Genomic DNA, 19305 nt, shown 5'->3' on the forward strand with positions numbered 1-19305 from the left:
ACAATCTAAATGTCCTTCATTAAAGTCCACAGTCCAAAAATCACAGCCGGCAAAATGAACGGAAAATGATACCGGTACTTAAGGTTTGACGCAGACCTGTAGAGTCCGGGTCCCGTTGAAAGTAATACAGGGAAAAAAAGTGTATATTTCCAAAGGTAAGGGTGGGAAAAATATATCAGATGAACACATTTACTCACGCAACTCCTTTTTCTTGAACCAACTTTTGCAAAACATATCAGAATAAGTGTCTAAAATAAATACATTACAAAAATATACAGTTGCAAATACATATTATACATGGGTTACACATATTTACAAAGAAAGACGGTACACCGAGAGAGTTTTCAAAGCTTTAATAATTATAATGTAGCTTTGACAGGGCAGTTAATGGTAGCAACACTCGAGCGCCGCTAGCGGCTGTTAGAACAATGACATAAATTGGCCGCATCACTGAATAAGCCGCAGGGTTGAAAGTTAGGGAAAAAAGTAGCGGCTTATAGTCCGGAATTTACGAAGTTATGAAGGTTCCGTTAATGCACCATTTTGCTTGTTATTATTTCAAATCCAGCAAATCCATCAATACAAAACCAACTCTGATTCCGTTGCCATTTTCGACCCCTCAGACAGTGAAGGCCACGTCGGCACTGGGTGACCCGAGGGTCACGTACAACCTGGAAGAGGGTCAGGTACCGGAGACCAACATGCCCGTTCGCTTCTACATCAAGCCCAACCGCGCCGGCGGTTCAGCGTCCGTCCTGGTGGCCGAGAACCTGGACTACGAGACCACGCGGTTTTTCGCTCTAAGGGTTCGGGTCCAGAACGTGGCCGCCGTGCCACTCGCCTCCTTCGCCACTGTTTATGTCAACGTCACAGGTGAAGTGACCAATGATTGTATTTTAAATTTTGACCTCAAATGAAAGGAAACTCCATGAAGGCATCTTGTTTCTTCAGATGTGAACGACAACGTCCCTTTTTTCCTGTCCTCCACATACGAGGCCACCGTTCCCGAAGGGGCCGAGGTGGGCACTTCAGTCGCCCAGGTCTCGGCTATCGACCTGGATTCGGGTCTTCACGGCATGGTGAGAACATCTTTTTTAACCACAAAACTAATAACAAATTCAACTTTCCACGGTTCGTACGGGTGTTTGAAATCCTTGAAAATGCTTGAATTTTGTGTTTACAAAGATTGAAAAGTAAATCTGGTTTAAGTGCTTGTAAATGCTTGAAATTGTTGCTCAACAAGTTTGGTCAGAAATGATGACGACACTGCTCTCGGGTGTCTTCGCATTAAATTTCTTCCCTCGTGATCAACGCCAGCTGGCATTAGTTTGTACGGCATTGTCTTATGAAGCAACATTGCCCCCTACAGATCGCGCCCAAGAAGACAGGTGTATTCTACACTAAACAGGGCACTAAAAAAAGTGTATTAGTGCAAGGATTACACATCTATTATTTATTTTTGGCCATGCAGAAAATTACGGTACCGTTTCCTAGCGATATATTGCAATAGGAAGAACTTCACTTTTACCCAAAACCTAATAAAGGTACGATCTGGCCTGAAAAATTCAGCCCGACTCGACCCGAGTCGCGGGTATATAAACCAGAACCTGCCTGACTTAATGATTGACATAAAATTACTTTCTCTCAAAACATCTGTAGCTTAGAGCAAATACCAAATAGTCAAAAGAGAAGCCTACTCAAATGCTGTGGACAAAATACACCTATATGTAAGATAAGTTTGCTGAAGGGAGAAACATTCTCCCGATTCTGTTTTTGGTAAAACATACTCGAAATTTTCTTCTTTTCGCAACGTTTGTGCATCTACTGATCTATACTGCCCCTAAGTGGCTAAAATGTGCAAGAACAACCAGCAATGTTTCTAAATTACTGTTCTTATTTTGAATCTCTTTTGACTTTCTTATGTATTTAATGAGTCTTTTTTTATTTTAATTCCTATTTAAAGAAGAGTGTTTGAGGAATTTTCTTTCCATATTATTTTCATCTTTGTTTCACTCAAGGCTAACATATCAACCTTCCTTTTAGTCATCATCCTTCCAATCTCCTCTTTCTTCCACTCAGTCGCTTTACTTCCACATCCTCTCACATTTAGTGACTCGAGAACTAGGGTTTCGGTCTCCCGCCCCCCCTGTTTTTAGTCTGTTTTTAATAAAAAGCAGCACGGCGGCTGAGTAGTTAGTGTGTCCGCGGCACATTTCTGAGGTCATTGGATCAAATCCAGCTACCAGCCTTCCCGTGTGGGGTTTGCATGTTCTCCCCATGTCTCTGTGGGTTTCCTCCGGGCACTCCGATTTCCTCCCACATTCCAAAAACATGTATTACAGGTTAATTGGCTGGTCCGAATTGTCCCTAAGTAGGAATGTGCGAGCGAACTGTCTGTCCCTGTGTGCCCTGCGACTGGCTGGCAACCAGTTCAGGGTGTCCCCTCCTCACTGCCCGGAGATAGCTGGGATGGGCTCCGGGACCCCCGCGACCCTACTGAGGATAAGCGGTGCAGGTAATGGATGGATATGGTTTTTAATAATTTATCCGAGAAAATGTCCCTTTCACAAGTATTTTGTATTCTCATGGTATTAAAAGTGGTTTCAAGTATGGAGTCTTTAACTGGGTATGAATATATAGTTTGAAATTCTCTACTGACACCATTGCACTTTAACATTGATTTATGCGTCTGTTCATTTTTTATGGTATCTTCTCTGCACTTTTGATGTTTACATTGGGCCATTTATGGTTTTGGGTTATTAATGGATATTTATCCAGTGGATTTTATATTTTCTTCTATTTTATCGGATGAACGGCCGTTCCAAGCCAAGTTTCGTTGGTCTTTTTGACAATGACAGTACAAACATCTTCTTTGTTCCTTTATCTCTCACTGTAAAATGTGGTCCTGGAGTGCCACGTCCAATTTCGTTGTCACAATCAGGGTTGCGTAGGGTTACTTTAACTGGATTACTTTCAATTACTTTTGGATTACTCCAATACCAAATATGCCAATAAAAGACAAAAGAAACTAAATATGAATAAAATGATGACTCACAACACGTGGTAAGCTTTCTCTCCTGTCTTTGATCTCCGGCAAAACGAACATCAAATGCGACAGAAACAAAATGAGAATCAATCCAAACAGCTTGCCAACATCATTTTTGCCGTTCCGTGTATTCCGTTACTCCCCAAGCCTGCACAAAATGGAGTCATTTTATTCATATTTAGTTTCTTTTGTCTTTTATTAGCATATTTGGTATTGGAGTAATCCAAAAGTCATTGAAAGTAATCCAGTTAAAGTAACCCTACCCAACCCTGCTTAAATCAGAGGAATTGTCATTTGTGAGCAGGGTTGGGTAGGGTTACTTTTACTGGATTACTTTCAATGACTTTTGGATTACTCCAATACCAAATATGCCAATAAAAGACAAAAGAAACTAATTATGAATAAAATGATGACTCACAAGACGTGGTAAGCTTTCTCTCCTGGCTTTGATCTCTTTGATCTCCGGCAAAACTAACCTAAAATGCGACAGAAACAAAATGAAAATAAATCCAAACAGCTTGCCAACATCGTTTTTGCCGTTCCATGTATTCCGTTACTCCCCAAGCCTGCACAAAATGTAGTCATTTTCTTCATATTTAGTTTCTTTTGTCTTTAATTAGCAAATTTGGTATTGGAGTAATTGAAAGTAATCAAGTGAAAGTAATCCAACCCAACCCTGGTCACAATATATTCAACCCATGTTGTAACAATGACAATAAAGGTATATTCTATTCTATTCTAATAAACAGGGTTGGGTAGGGTTACTTTAACTTGATTACTTTCAATTAATTTTGGGTTACTCCAATACCAAATATGCTAATAAAAGACAAAAGAAACTAAATATAAATAAAATGATGACTCGCATCACGTGGTAAGCTTTCTCTCCTGGCTTTGATCTCTTTGATCTCCGGCAAAACGAACATCAAATGCGACAGAAACAAAATAAAAATAAATTCAAACAGCTTGCCAACATCATTTTTGCCGTTCCATGTATTCCGTTACTCCCCAAGCCTGCACAAAATTGAGTCATTTCATTCATATTTAGTTTCTTTTGTCTTTTATTAGCATATTTGGTATTGGAGTAATCCAAAAGTAATTGAAAGTAATCCAGTTAAAGTAATCCAACCCAACCCTGGTCACAATATATTCAACCCATGTTGTAACAATGACAATAAAGGTATATTCTATTCTATTCTAATAAATATCCCGAATCTGAATGAGTCGATAGTTCTAAAGAGAGTTGTGATCTATCCCCGGTCGGTGTAGGTCCACTACACCATCTTGAAGGACGAAAGCGGCGATTCCGGGTTATTTCGCATCGATTCCACAAGCGGTATCATCACAACGCGGGCTTCCTTCGACCGAGAGCAGAAAGCATCCTACCTCATCGAGGTCCAGTCGCAGGACGGTACCGAGTCGGCAAGAGCCGGGCAGCAGGGCCAGCCCAACACCGGTAACGGGCAATTCGTCGTGCAAAGAAGAAGTCGGGTTTCGGTTTTGGGTCGTTCTTCTTCAGTTTGAATTTTTTTTCCAGACACGGCCTACGTCAGGATTTTCGTAGCGGACGTGAACGACAACGCCCCCGCGTTCCCCCGTTCGGTTTATGAAGTGAGCGTGGAAGAGGACAAGGAGGTGGGCTTCGTCGTCATCACCGTCACGGCCAACGACCAAGACGAAGGTCAGTAGAGTTGTTCAAAGTATGGCCTAAGGCTGGGGTGTCAAATTTGTTTGAACTCGGGGGCCGCACGATAGAACAAACATTCTGTCGGGGGCCGGACTAGTAGAAATAAGAGAAAGAAAAAGAGAGATAAAGAAATAAGAGAAAGGGGGAGGGAGAAGGAGAGAGGGCGGGACAAAGAAAGAAAAAGAGGGAGAGAGCGTGAGAAACAAAAGAGATAAAAAGAGAAGTCGTGAGAGAGGGGGAAAGAAATCGAGAGGAAGAAAGAAATCAAAGAGAAATAGAAATACAGAAGGAGAGAAAAGAGAAAAGAAAGCGCGAAGGGTAGGAAGAGAGAAAGAGAAGAGGGAGAGAGAGGGAGAAACAAAAGAGATAAAAAGAGAAGTCGTGAGAGAGGGGGAAAGAAAGGGAGAGGAAGAAAGAAATCAAAGAGAAATAGAAATACAGAAGGAGAGAAAAGAGAAAAGAAAGCGCGAAGGGCAGAAAGAGAGAAAAGGAAAAAAGGAAGTTAGAGCAAAAGAAGTTAACAAGACACACAGAGAGAAAGAGACAAAGAGCAACAAGGGAAGAGAAAAAGAGAGACACAGAGTGAAAGAGACAGAGAGTGGGAGAAAGAGGTGGAAAAGAGAGAGAGAGAGAGAGAAAGAGAGAGAGAGAGAGAGAGAGAAAAAAAGAAAGAGAGAGAAAGAAATACAAGTACATGTGTTTGTTAGAGGCACCTGGCTTTGGCAACATCAAGTTGACATATTTCAACCTGCAGCTTGTTTTTCTCTTGCGCTTCTCTGAGTGTTGTCTCGCGGGCCGGATTCAATCCCTTAGCGGGCCTGATCTGGCCCGCGGGGCGCCCGTTTTGCTCGTTGTGTGCATTATTATGAATAATGTTAGCAAAAACATGGACTTATTTCTCCTCTAGAAGGGCATCATACATATTTTCAGGCCTAACTTAACAGTGGAGTTTTGTATTTAGAGCACACGTGTGGTGGAAAAGGCCTGGTTCTTGGTTTTCTGTTGCAGGGAAAAAAGATGTTCCCGCCACGAAATACATATATATGTATAACAAGCAGCAATGTCGTTAAAGCGGCAGTGTTTAAAACGTAGCAGAAATGAAAAAGTTCATTTTGAAGCAGGGATTCGGTTCGGAGTGCAAAAGGATTGTGGCATTTCTTTTTGCCGCTGTCCAAACTTTACAAAGCCACCCCCAAACCGGCTGCCGACCTCCTCCCCTCGTTAGCTAGCACTAGCGCGCTCCCCTGAGCGGGATAGTTTTGATGTTTGTGTTTGTGTTTGCCCCTCGCTCGGCTTCCTCCTCCGCTTTGCACCAATGATCAGCGGGGGGGCCACAAATCAACAAAACAGGCTCCTCTCTTTGAGCCTTCGCCACGAAGGGCGGGTGCCGGCGACACCCGACAAGCTCCCGAGGGCTGAACTCGTTTTCACTTTCTTTTCGCACCTTTCGCTTCGTCTGCGCTGTTGCACCATGGGGGATACGTACGGTTTTACGGTTTTGTTGGCCCCCTCGGGGCCATGTTACCGACGACAGGTGACAACAGACCATATAATGAAGAAATGTACAGTGGTACCTCTTCAAACTTGCTTAATTTGTTCCAGGTTCCTGCTCGTAGCTCGAATTGCTCTTCTTACGAGCACATTTTCCCGATTAAGAAACAATTGAAATCGAATTGGTCTGTTTCCGACCTCCCAAAATCATCTAAGTTAACCCTAAAAATCTATCTATCTATCCATCTATCTAGACATCTAGACATGAAATGAAATGAAATGAAGCGATCTGCATTTATATAGCGCTTTTCAAGTCAATGACTTCCCAAAACGCTTTACAATGTGCTCCACATTTCCCAATAGCGGCCTTGCAGCCATGTAAGGCGCTAACCTGCTTATTGGGGATATTAGGGGTTCAGTGTCTTACCCAAGGACACTTCGACATGTAACACGGACGAGCCGGGATTCGAACTGGGATCCCTTGATCCCAAGACGAGCGCTCTACCTCCTGAGCTGACATCTATCCATCTATCTATCTATCTAGACATCTAGACATCTATCTATCTATCAAGACATCCATCTAGACATCTATCTAGACATCTATCTATCTATCTAGACATCCATCTAGACATCTATCTAGACATCTATCTATCTATCTAGACATCCATCTAGACATCTATCTAGACATCTATCTATCTATCTAGACATCCATCTAGACATCTATCTAGACATCTATCTATCTATCTAGACATCCATCTAGACATCTATCTAGACATCTATCTATCTATCTAGACATCCATCTAGACATCTATCTAGACATCTATCTATCTACCCTGGTTATATCCCTCGAGAGGGGTGACCGACAGCAAGACAAACGCATACAAAAACAAAGAAAATAATAAAAAAGGGAAAAAGTAGCAAAAAACACACACAAAATTTTTGGAACATGGCCCATCCCCAAATGCCCAACACCCAAACAAGTTATGCACCTTGGCACCCAAGATGAAACGGGACACAAGAAAGCGGCCATGCCACAACAAACTCTTCTGTTCAACAGCAGGGCCCGACAGCTTTCGCTGGTTTACCCCTGCTGCATCACATGGCTGCCCTGTCCTTCCCTTAGAACGCGTCCAAACATCCTACTATCCTTCCACAACAATTCTCCGCTCATTCCTATCACCAACAAGAGCTAAGAATGAAATTTTAAAATTTTACCGCTAAAAATAAAAACATAATCTAAAAATGAAAAAAAAAACATAGAATAGAATAGAATGGAATATACCTGTATTGTCATTGTTACATCATGGGATATATTGTGACAACGAAATTGGACGTGGCACTCCAGTACTACATTTTACAGTGAGGATCTAAGGAAAACAAAGAGATAAAGGAACAAAGAAGATGTTTGTACATCTTCCTGATCACTAAAAGCAAATTCAAATTAAACATGAAATATGAAATGATCTGCATTTCTATAGCGCTTTTCAAGTCAATGACTTCCCAAATTGCTTTACAATGTGCTCCACATTTCCCAATAGCGGCCTTGCAGCCATGTAAGGCGCTAACCTGCTTATTGGGGGTATTAGGGGTTCAGTGTCTTACCCAAGGACACTTCGACATGTAACACGGACAAGCCGGGATTCGAACTGGGATCCCTTGATCCCAAGACGAGCGCTCTACCTCCTGAGCTACTGCCGCCCCATAAAAAACAATATTAAGATAAATAAAATGATATTCATGAAATAAAATGTGGGTGGGTGGATGGATGAATAGATGGATAGATAGATTTATTGAGGGGTTTTTTTGACACAAAAACTAGCTGAAGCAGGGGTGTCAAACTCATTTTAACTCGCGGGCCACACGATAGAACAAACATTCTGTCGGGGGCCGGACTAGTAGATTAAAGAGAAAGAAAAAGAGAGATAAAGAAATAAGAGAGAGAGGGAGGGAAAAGGAGAGAGGGCGGGACAAAGAAAGAGAGAGAGGGAGAGAGCGTGAGAAACAAAAGAGATAAAAAGAGAAGTTGTGAGAGAGGGGGAAAGAAAGGGAGCGGAAGGAAGAAATCCAAAGAGAAATAGAAAGACAGAAGGAGAGAAAAGATAAAAGAGAAAAGAAAGTGGGAAGGGTAGGAAGAGAGAAAGAGAAAAGAGAGAAAAGGAAGTTAGAGCTAAAGAAGTTAAAAAGACACAGAGAGTGAAAGAGATGAAGACAGAGAGTGGGAGAAAAGGGGTGGAAAAGAAAGAAATCCAAAGAGAAATAGAAAGACAGAAGGAGAGAAAAGAGAAAAGAAAATGTAAAAGGTAGGAAGAGAGAAAGAGAAAAGAGAGAAAAGGAAAAAAGGAAGTTAGAACAAAAGAATTTAAAAAGAGACAGAGAGAGAAAGAGACAAAGAGCAACAAAGGAAGAGAATAAGAGAGACAAAGAGAGTGAAAGAGACAGAATGGGAGAAAAGGGTGGAAGAGAGAGAGAGAGAGAGAGAGAGAGAGAGAGAGAGAGAGAGAGAGAGAGAGAGAGAGAGAGAGAGAGAGAGAGAGAGAGAAATAAATACAAGTACAGTGTCTTTGCGGGGCGGCAGTAGCTCAGGAGGTAGAGCGATCGTTTTAGGATTAAGGGATCCCAGTTCGAATCCCGTCTTGTCCGTGTTACATGTCGAAGTGTCCTTGGGTAAGACATTGAACCCTCAATTACCCCCAATAAGCAGGTTAGCGCCTTACATGGCTGCACAGATCACGGCCGCTATTGGGAAATGTGAAGCACAATGTAAAGCGCTTTGGGAAGTCATTGACTTGAAAAGCGCTATATAAATGCAGATCATTTCATTTGTGAGAGGCACCTGGCTTTGGCAACATCAAGTGGACATATTTCAACCTGCAGCTTGTTTTTCTCTTGTGCTTCTCTGAGTGTATGTCTCGTGGGCCGGATTCAATCCCTTAGCGGGCCTGATCTGGCCCGCGGGCCGCCTGTTTGACGTCTGTGAGCTAAAGACACTCGCGGTGGCCTAAACGACAACTGTGTAAATGTTCACAATAATCAGTTCAGCTGTTTCAGAGCCTATGAGTCACATACAAAGACGCACGCACACAAATTACAATACAAAGGCGTGTTTAGATTTGATTTACATTGATGATTTACTGTACATCACTGATTATACGGCATGAGTCATAATCCATACCGGAAAAACAGCGCCAGTATAGCAACAACACCAATTCCAACGTTTCCATTTTTCTCCACAATACACTGTCGAAAATCGTCGAGTATACGGATCCCTCTCGATGCGAAGCTTGCAGAAGGAAGTACATGCAAAAAAAAAGTATGCTCGGGCTGGGCGCAAACCCCCCCTTTTCCCTCCACCCCTTCCCCGTAAAGCTGATTAGTCGGTGCAGCTCTTTGTCACCCTGCGTGATTTCTGCATCCTACTCGGCCCTCCGACTGGAAAATGTGCCGAACTAAGTGCGTCTGCTAATGAGATCAAAAGGCTGTTTAAGATTCTGCCGAGTCGGCTCTTTAGCGCCGGTGTCGCCTGGAGCTCACATAGTCGAGCGCTTAAACCAGCCTGCGTGGTTACAAACAACACAAGAAAACACATAAGCCATGGATGGTCACACTCACTCTTTTGATACACATGCGCACTCCTAAACACACACATGGAGTTTGGTCTAGATCACAGGTGTCAAACAGGCGGCCCGCGGGCCAGATCAGGCCCGCTGAGGGATTGAATCCGGCCCGCGAGACAACACTCAGAGAAGCGCAAGAGAAAAACAAGCTGCAGGTTGAAATATGTCAACTTGATGTTGCCAAAGCCAGGTGCCTCGAACAAAGACACTGTACTTGTATTTCTTTCTCTCTATCCCTCTTGTCTCTCTCTCTCTTTCACTCTCTGTGTCTCTCGTTTTCTCTTCCTTTGTTGCTCTTTGTCTCTTTCTCTCTCTGTGTCTTTTTAACTTATTTTGCTTGAATTTCCTTTTTTCCTTTTCTCTCTTTTCTCTTTCTCTCTTCCTACCCTTCGCGCTTTCTTTTCTCTTTTCTCTCCTTCTGTCTTCCTATTTCTCTTTGGATTTCTTTCTTCCGCTCCCTTTCTTTTCCCCCTCTCTCACGACTTTTTATCTTTTGTTTCTCACGCTCTCTCTCTCTTTCTCTCTCTCTTTCTCTCTCTCTCTCTTTTCCACAACTTTTCTCCCACTCTCTGTCTCTGTCTCTTTCACTCTCTGTGTCTCTCTTTTTCTCTTCCTTTTCTGTCTTTTCTCTTTCTCTCTTCATACCCTTCGCGCTTTCTTTTCTCTTTTCTCTCCTTCCGTCTTTCTATTTCTCTTTGGATTTCTTTCTTCCTCTCCCTTTCTTTTCCCCGTCTCTCGCGACTTTTTATCTTTTGTTTCTCACGCTCTCTCCCTCTCTCTCTTTTTCTTTTTTTTGTCCCGCCCTCTCTCTCTTATTTCTTTATCTCTCTTTTTCTTTCTCTTTAATCTACTAGTCCGGCCCCCGACAGAATGTTTGTTCTATCGTGTGGCCCCCGAGTTAAAATGAGTTTGACACCCCTGGTTTAGATAGTCAAATCCTACACGTGGAACCATAACAGATGACATTTTAACCGTAGGGTATCGCTAAATTAGCATGTCAGTCAAGTCGAGTCACATTTATTCGTGACGCCCTTAATCACAGGATATCTCAAAGGACTGCACAGGATTACAATGACACCGTACCCTGATCTTAAACCAACATGCAGGCGAGGAAAAACCCCAAAAAACAGCCGTGCTGCCCTAATATTACATATGTTATTGAAAAATGATAAAAAAAAAAGGGTCGGGCCTGGTTAGTACTCGGATGGTAGACCGCCTGGGAACACCAAGTGCTGTAAAGTGGTCTTTTGGTGCACGCTCTGCTGAGACAGCACTGATTGTACACCCCCAGTACTGTAGGTGAAAATTAATATCCATCAGGGGACCAAATAAACTCCGTCCATCCATCCGGGGGCAGCAGCCTTAAAAGAGAAGCACAGACGCCCTTATCCCCAGCCACCTCATCCAGCTCATCCGAGGGGATCCCGAGGCGTTCCCACCATCCATCCATCCATCCATTGTCTTCCGCTTATCCGGGGTTGGTTCACAGGGGCAGCAGCCTTAAAAGGGAAGCCCAGACGCCCCTATCCCCAGCCACCTCCTCCAGCTCTTCCAACGGGATCCCGAGGCGTTCCCAGGCCAGCCCAGAGACATAGTCTCTCCAACGTGTCCTGGGTCGCCCCCGGGGCCTCCTGCCGGAGGGACTTGCCCGGAACACGCCCCGAGGGAGGCGTCCAGGAGGCATCCTTATCAGATGCCCGAGCCACCTCAACTGGCTCCTCTCAATTGTTATTATTGTTAAACAACAAAGATGACTCCAACCCAATTTTAGCAGTATCAAAATGAAATACAAACAAACCAACCACAGGGCAGTACTGCGGCGCAGTGGTTAGCGGCACAGTTCTGAGGTCATGAGATCAAACCTCCTGTGTGGAGTTTGCCTGTTCTCCCCATGCTTGCGTGGGTTTCCTCCGAGCACTCCGGTTTCCTCCCACACTCCAAAAACATGCATGTTAGGTTAATTGGCCATTCCAAATTGTCCCTAGGTGTGAATAAGCCAGCGAATTGTCTGTCCCTTTGTGCCCTGTGATTGGCTGGCAACCAGTTCAGGGTGTCCCCAGCCCACTGCCCGAAGATAGCTGGGATGGGCTCCAGAACCCCCGCGACCCTACTGAGGATAAGCGGTGCAGATAATGGATTGGAGGATGGATGCAAATAAAACCCCTCACAAAACCAAATTATTGTCGCGCTCGGCATTTATTTTTTTTCCTCCGGATGTAAAGAAACATTGAGCTCCTTCGGAGCGCGGACCCGCAGTCACAGCTGGGGGACATTGTACCCCTGGGGTCCACCACGCGAGGAGCCCTCGTCTGACCTTCATCTGGTTTTAGAGCCTCCTGCTGGCTTTGCCAATTAAATCAGCGGCGCCGTGTGTGCTTGCGCGTGAGGGCAATGCCATATGGCCCTCCTGATCATTAGCCAGGACGCTGCAGGCAAGGAACCACTGGAGCTCAATCCCCTCGTACGTGTTTCAACACACACACCGGCAGTGTTGGGCACGTTACTGGGAAAAAATACCACTTACGAGTGAGTTACTTACCGTAAATTCCAGAGTATAGAGCGCACCTGATTATAAGCCGCACCCACCACATTTTAGGAGGAAAACCGATTTTGTACTTACACAAGCCGCACCTGTATATAAGCCGCATGCGCCTCACAAATACAAAATTAACCCAAACCCAACTTTAAGTCCCGCGATTTAAATCCACTATTGTCCGCCGCGTCCACAAACAGGTCTGTCTGTTCCCGTCACCCCGCGTTTGTTCCGCCCCTCCTTTTTCATTCGCCCGTGCGAAACATATCAGAATAAGTGTCTAAAATAAATACATTGCAAAAATATACAGTTGCAAATACATATTATACATGGGTTACACATATTTACAAAGAAAGACGGTACACCAAGAGGGTTTTCAAAGCTTTAATAATAATAATAATATAACTTTCATCCCAAACAGTTCCTGTGACAGGGCAGTTACTGGTAGCAACACTCGAGCGCCGCTGGCGGCCGTTAGAAAAATTACATAAATTGGCGGCATCACTGAATAAGTTGCAGGGTTGAAAGTTAGGGGAAAAAGTAGTGGCTTATAGTCCGGAATTTACGGTAATTTGAAAAGAAACTATGTTACCCCTCAGATTCCTGACACCCAAAAGTAGCGCGTTACTCTAAAACTATATAGGTACATATTACCGTGTAAACTCGCATGAAGCAGACCACCTGAAACAGGGGTGTCCAGACCTTTCAGAAAGCCGTCCAGATTTGGTAAGCCGGAATTGCGTGAGGGTTGACAATTCAGCCTGGCATTCTTTGAAGAGATTTCTAAATTCTGTACTCACGTTTGGCGTGATAAGTTCTTTGTTCCTGTATTAGCCACGCCCCTTCCCACGAGTCATTTTACAGTTGTAAATACAGTTGGGAAGTGAGTACACACGATTGAGAGAATATCAGTAGGGAGAAATTACGCGTCCTCGTAGTCTGTGCTTTAGACTGTGACAGTAAAGCACCACATTGTAACAACAGAAGAGCTACAAAATGTTGTTCATAACAGGTTACGCATAAAAGTAAGTGTGTTCCAGGAACGTATTCTTTCGTAACTGCTCACCGGTCACCGCAGATTAGAGGTAAGATCTTGGGCCAAAACAGGGCCCGGATTCCGGCCCGGGTTTGGGCTTAAAATGTCAAACATTAAGTCAGACTGGTCGGGCTGCTCCCTCCCAGGCACTTACTTTTAGTCTTATACTTATTTAGATAAATACATTGCTTACCAAACTATCAATTTAACTCCACTGAATCCCCAAAAATGTTCCTCCTCGCTGTTGGGGTAAAAGGCGCGCGGCTTCCTCCCTCCCTCCCCCTCCCTCCCTCCAACTCCCTCATGTCAGCTTGGCAGCTTGGATTCTGCATAATTAGATTTTTTTTCAGGGCTATTTTGTTCATTTTCACTCTCGCTGAGATGCCCACTATGGCGCTGAGCTGTTCATTTAGGCGCCGCTCTTGCAGTGCCCCTTTGATTTGAGAGAGTCGGCCCGAAGTAAACCCCAAGCTGCGTAGGTCCGCCGAACGCACAGTTTGGTGGTCAAGTACGCATGGCCAGAGTAAAGCGTCGTGTTTACTTTACAACCAAATTAAAGATTTGGTTTTATTTCGGGCTTGTTTATCAAATCAAAGTTTGGGCGGCTTCGGGCTATTATACCAGCGACTCGGGTCGGGTCGGGCTGAAATTTGTAGGCCTGATCTTACCTTACCTCTACCGAGATCATGCTCAGAGGCTGCGAAAGTTGCGAGTTTCGGCTTTCATTCACTGATACAAACACTGAACACGGTCGAAGTCTGCGGTTGAGGAAGGTCCCGCTTGATTCCACAGATGGTGATGCTAAATTCTCCTCAGCGCCAGCTAATGTCGAGCGAGCCTCGACCCAGACGGACCCGCCTCTGGGCTCCAATCGTGCATCTGTCTGTGTCTGTTTACCTAGGCCGAACAGATTTCGGTTGCAATTCTACTGATAGGATGTTTTGATACGTGAAGGAGATAGATAAATGGATGCTTGGAGGAATGAGCCATGCAACTGAGGCGGCACGTGCACAACACGGCCCCAATATGGAAATATTATGCAGTGAAAAGTAGACATGGATCAACACAGTATTTGTTTTTTTTTTGTCTTGTGCAAAAAAATCTATTAATGCACAAACCGTTTTTGAAAGAATATATGTGAGGACTCATATCTAGTACTGTCAAGAACAGGATCAGGACCCAAACGCGTGACATTCCTCACACAAGTCTTTTATTTTACAGGTAATGGGAAGTCATGCTCGTTAGGCAGCAGTCTGGCGTGAAATGATAGGAAGCCAGAGGCCGACGAGATCGATACCAATTGCCCGAGCAGATATCGGACAGATGGGGTCGATACCGGGTAGGACGAGACAGACGGGATTGATATTGAAACAGGCTATCGAAATTGAACAGGACAAACTAGACGGGAACGAAAATTGGAGAGAATAATAAACCGGACAAAAATAGAAGGGGAACGAAACTGATATTAAACAGGACAAAAATAAACGGGAACAATACCGGACTGGAAATACCAACAGGAAATAGGACCGAGTCAGAACCCACGTCTTGCGGGGCAGAGGTTCGTTGACGGACTGACAAAGGAAGAGTGAGAGCACTGCGCTTAGATAGAAGGAAAGCCAATCCGTCAACGAGCCGCAGCTGACGCCACACGGGCGGGGCCAATTGGGCGCCATGGCAACCGTGACATCAAAATAATGATTCAAATGAGTAAGCTTATCTTATCTGGCAAATAGCAGGTAATCTTGCTCATCATATATTTATATTTTTTAACGTTTAATTGTTTTTATTTGTATGTACTAATAGTTATGTTTGTTTTGCTTTTTTGCGATTTCGATCAAAAAACACTATCTTATAATATAGCTTTTTTCTTATATTACTAGAAAAATACATTCAAAGTATGCAGTAAAATTCCATCAATAATACCTAAAATGAGCAAATTATTTTCTTAATGTAATGTTTTAAAGGAGCTAAGGAAGTGCTATATTTTTGTATTGATGACACGTATACTTCAAAATCTCATGTACCCCTCGGCTTGATTTCAGGTATACTCATGAGTACTCTATTACATGACTCATGATACAATTATTGTGAAAAGTGTTTAGACTGTCAAGGGGACGGACACAAGATAAGCTCCTGGTTTTTCCTGTCAGCTGTTGATTTTGAATTAATTGTCACCTTGTATTTGATGAACTGGTGGCCCAAAAATGTCAATCAGTCAATATTTTGACGGCTTATATTTAGTTCTAAACCAGAGTTCTCATATAGTGGGGCAAGGCTTTATCAAAGGGGGCGAGTTTGACTTCAGGTCACTTTTTTTTTGTAACTTTCCCAGGATAAAGTAAAATTGCACCTCCACTACAATAGAGGGCAGTGGCGTTCTCAGTGTTTTGTAAACATTTAGCCTCCACTCAGTGAATACAGTGTATAAGCATTGAGTAGGAAGTGTGGACACGAAGTGCGGCAGGCTCTCAAGTGACCCTATTAAAAAAAATATTTAACGAGAGTGTAGAGACAGGGTAAAGAGATAAACAAAAGTCTCATCCCGTAGCACTTCACTGCTACCTTGGAGGGAAATGAAATGAAATGAAATGATCTGCATTTATATAGCGCTTTTCAAGTCAATGAAGACTTCACTTCTTTTGTGATTGTAGTTCATTGTTGATGAAGAATAGTTGAAGTCATGGATGTCTACAGGCCTTTCCACATGTTGCTTACAGTCATTAGAATAGAATAGAATATGCCTTTATTGTCATTGTTACAACATGGGATATGCTGTGACAACGAAATTGGACGACTCCAGTTCCACATTTACAGTGAGGATAAGGAAACAAAGAGACAAAGGAACAAAGAACTAACTGACTTTGTTGTAAGTAGGCTTTGTTGTCCTCGGGGGGGTGATGATGAGGGGGGGTGAGGGTCAAACAGAGTTGCCGGATACAACCGAATGTTTGATCTTACATTACACATAGTCCAGCGTTTTTCCGAATTGCTCAGTCCACAATTAAATGGATTTGGGAGTACAGTCCATAAACCTGCCCGATTAAAGTCGCCGTCGACGATAAAGCTCCATTGGGGTGTGCAAGCTGCTGTTTAATGATAGCAGCGGGCAGGAGATTTAGCGCTATGCTAACGTTAGCATCCGGTGAAACTGTTAGCGGTGGAAAGTATACAGCAAACACAAAGACCACAGTTAACTCTCCCGGTACATAGAAGGGTCTGCAAGGGATACTGCTAGAAACTCCATATCGAGTGAGCAGTGTGTGTCAACGGTTCGGCTATTACCTTACCTTTCCTCTGGGAAAATGTGCCGTAAGGCGTATATTTATAATGGACGGAGGTGATGTGTTAACATCAATATCGAGCAATCTTTGTTTCGTCCCCATCAATATTATGTGATCACTTAAAGAAAAGGTCGATTTTGGGGAGGCGGAAGAGGGGGGGTGCGCGACAGAAAATATTTGAGAAACACTGTCCTAAAGCATCTCATTTTATCTTCCTGCAGGCGCCAACGCAAAGCTTCGCTACCAGATCACGGCGGGCAACACCATGGGCACCTTCGACGTGGAGCCGGAAGTGGGCACGGTTTTTGTGGCGCAGCCCCTGGACTACGAAATGGAGCGGCGTTTCGAGCTGCGGCTGGTGGCCTCGGACGGCAAGTGGGAGAACGAGACACTGGTGGTGGTGCAGGTTGTCAATCGCAACGACGAGGCGCCCGTCTTTACCCTGAGCGAGTACCACGCCGTGGTCCAGGAGGAGCTCACAGAGCTCCCCGTGTTCATCATGGAGGTGAGTTGATCTTATGTTTGAATCCTTGGGGTGAATGAGGGACAGTGTTGGGCACCTTACTTTATAAAAGTCATTAAAGTTACTAGTCAAGTCAAATGTATTTATATAGCCCTTAATCACAAAAATGTCTCAAAGGACTGCACAGGATTACAATTACAAAATTACACAATGACCTGATCTTAAACCAGCATGCGGGCAAGGAACAACTCAAAAACCTCAGTGTGAGGAGAAAAGAGAAACCTTAAGAAAGGACCTCACATGTGGTAATCCCCCTTCCAGGATTGACCAGGGTGAATTACAATTAGCATTACTGTACACATAATAGTAAAGGTAAGATGTTGAAAATGTCCGGAAAGTGCATGACATCAACGACGCCCCCAGCCTGCAAACCAAGCCAGAAAGTCTATGACGGCCACGACGCTGCCTCCCGTCTCTGCCAGCTGGTAAATGCAAGGGTTGACATGCTGCAGGTCAGACGCTGGTCCGCTGACCCATCCCAATCATCCTTCTCCTTCGTATCAGCCAGGCAGGCGTCGGAAAAAGACAGGACAAAACAGAATATGAGGTGGGCATCAATCATATGCTTTGGAATAGAAGTGTGTCTTAAGCCTCGATTTAAAAACTTCCGTTGAGGTTGCAGATCTTATCTCCAGAGGCAGAGCGTTCCATAACACCGGGGCCCGGATGGAGAACGCTCTCGAGCCCGCAGACTTCTTGGCTCTCGGAGTCACAAGTAGACCGGCATTTTCCGAGCGCAGACTCCGTGCAGGAACATAGGGGGAAATCAAATCAGAGAGATAAGGGTGTGCAAGCCCATGCAAACATTTATATGTTAATAAGAGAACCTTAAAGTCACATCTTAAGTGGACTGGGAGCCAGTGCAAGTTGGCCAATACAGGAGTAATATGCTCAAACTTTTTGGTCCTAGTCAAAAGTCTAGCTGCCGCATTCTGAACCAGCTGCAAACTTTTAATGCTAGACATCGGGAGACCAGAAAGCAATACATTACAGTAATCAAGCCGAGAAGTAATAAACGCATGAATTAAAATCTCTGCATCTGATTGGGACAGCATCGAACGAATCTTCGCAATATTACGGAGGTGGTAGAAAGCTATTCTAGTAATATTTTTCACGTGTAACTGAAACGACAGATTAGGATCAAATATAACACCTAGATTTTTGACCGGGTCACTATGGGTGATATTACATTTGTCTAGGTTCAGGGTAGTGTTTGAAAACAACTGACGACAGTGAGCTGGACCAATAATCAACATTTCAGTTTTTTCTGGGTTAAGGCGTAAAAAATTATTTGACATCCATCTTTGAATCTCAGTAAGGCAAGCCTCTACTTCTTCCAAAAAGTAACTAACTGTTTTACTCTACAGTAAAAGTAACTAGTTACCATGAAAAGTAGCTATTTCCATTACTTTAAGAAGTTGTATGTCAAAGAATTTGAAACATTCTGAGCAGTATGAGTCAGTCTTTCATGTCCCAAACAACCCTTCCGGTTGTTTTGGTTGCTTTTAGCCATACAATTACTATATAATGTTTTGGCATAATGACTTCAAAATGGCCCCGCGACCCTAATAAGGATAAGCGGTACACCTAATGAGATGAGATGAGATGAGACTTCAAAATGGGAAAAAAATACAACAATATACAACAAAAAAGAATAAAGTTTACATGTTGTTATAAACACATTAACAAGAAGAAACACGGAAAATGGAACTAAAATATTTAAAGCTCTTGTTAGGAATTTAACTATTGAAAATGTAGCGTTTACCAAATTCTTCAAATTAGTTATCTGACTCCATTAACCAAGCACAAACTTCACTCTCATAACAATGCATGCTCGTTTCTTCCTGGGAAAAGATGGACAAGAATAGCCGACATTTTCACACGGGGGCAGATTTATTTTCTTAAAGTATTTAACTAAGTGAATTCCATCGAATTAGCCGACTTATTGTCGCTCGAGGCTTCCTCGAGCCTCCTTTCTCGATTATCCTTCGCGATCGATCTTCTGAAGTTCTTCCTCTGCCCGCGTCCCTTCACAAGCCGGCGTGTCGGCCACCCCCATGGGCGGACCAGGAACGCCCAGGTGGGCTTCACCTTGTC

The 19305-nt window shown here is 43.7% G+C and overlaps 1 protein-coding gene across 1 annotated transcript in view; it reads left to right on the forward strand.

Annotated features, from left to right (window-relative positions):
• LOC148373012 (neural-cadherin) overlaps positions 1–19305 on the forward strand; it is a 241401-nt gene that overhangs the window by 159164 nt on the left and 62932 nt on the right. Inside the window, exons 13-17 of the mRNA XM_088327543.1 lie at positions 624–873; positions 952–1079; positions 4313–4499; positions 4581–4724; positions 16907–17190. Coding sequence (XP_088183669.1) covers positions 624–873; positions 952–1079; positions 4313–4499; positions 4581–4724; positions 16907–17190 — 993 coding nt within the window. The remainder of the gene's footprint in view (positions 1–623; positions 874–951; positions 1080–4312; positions 4500–4580; positions 4725–16906; positions 17191–19305) is intronic.

Source organism: Urocampus carinirostris, chromosome 2 (assembly GCF_059441175.1).
Source record: "Urocampus carinirostris isolate Australia breed hairy pipefish chromosome 2, RoL_Ucar_1.0, whole genome shotgun sequence".
Classification (NCBI taxonomy): Eukaryota; Metazoa; Chordata; class Actinopteri; order Syngnathiformes; family Syngnathidae; genus Urocampus; species Urocampus carinirostris.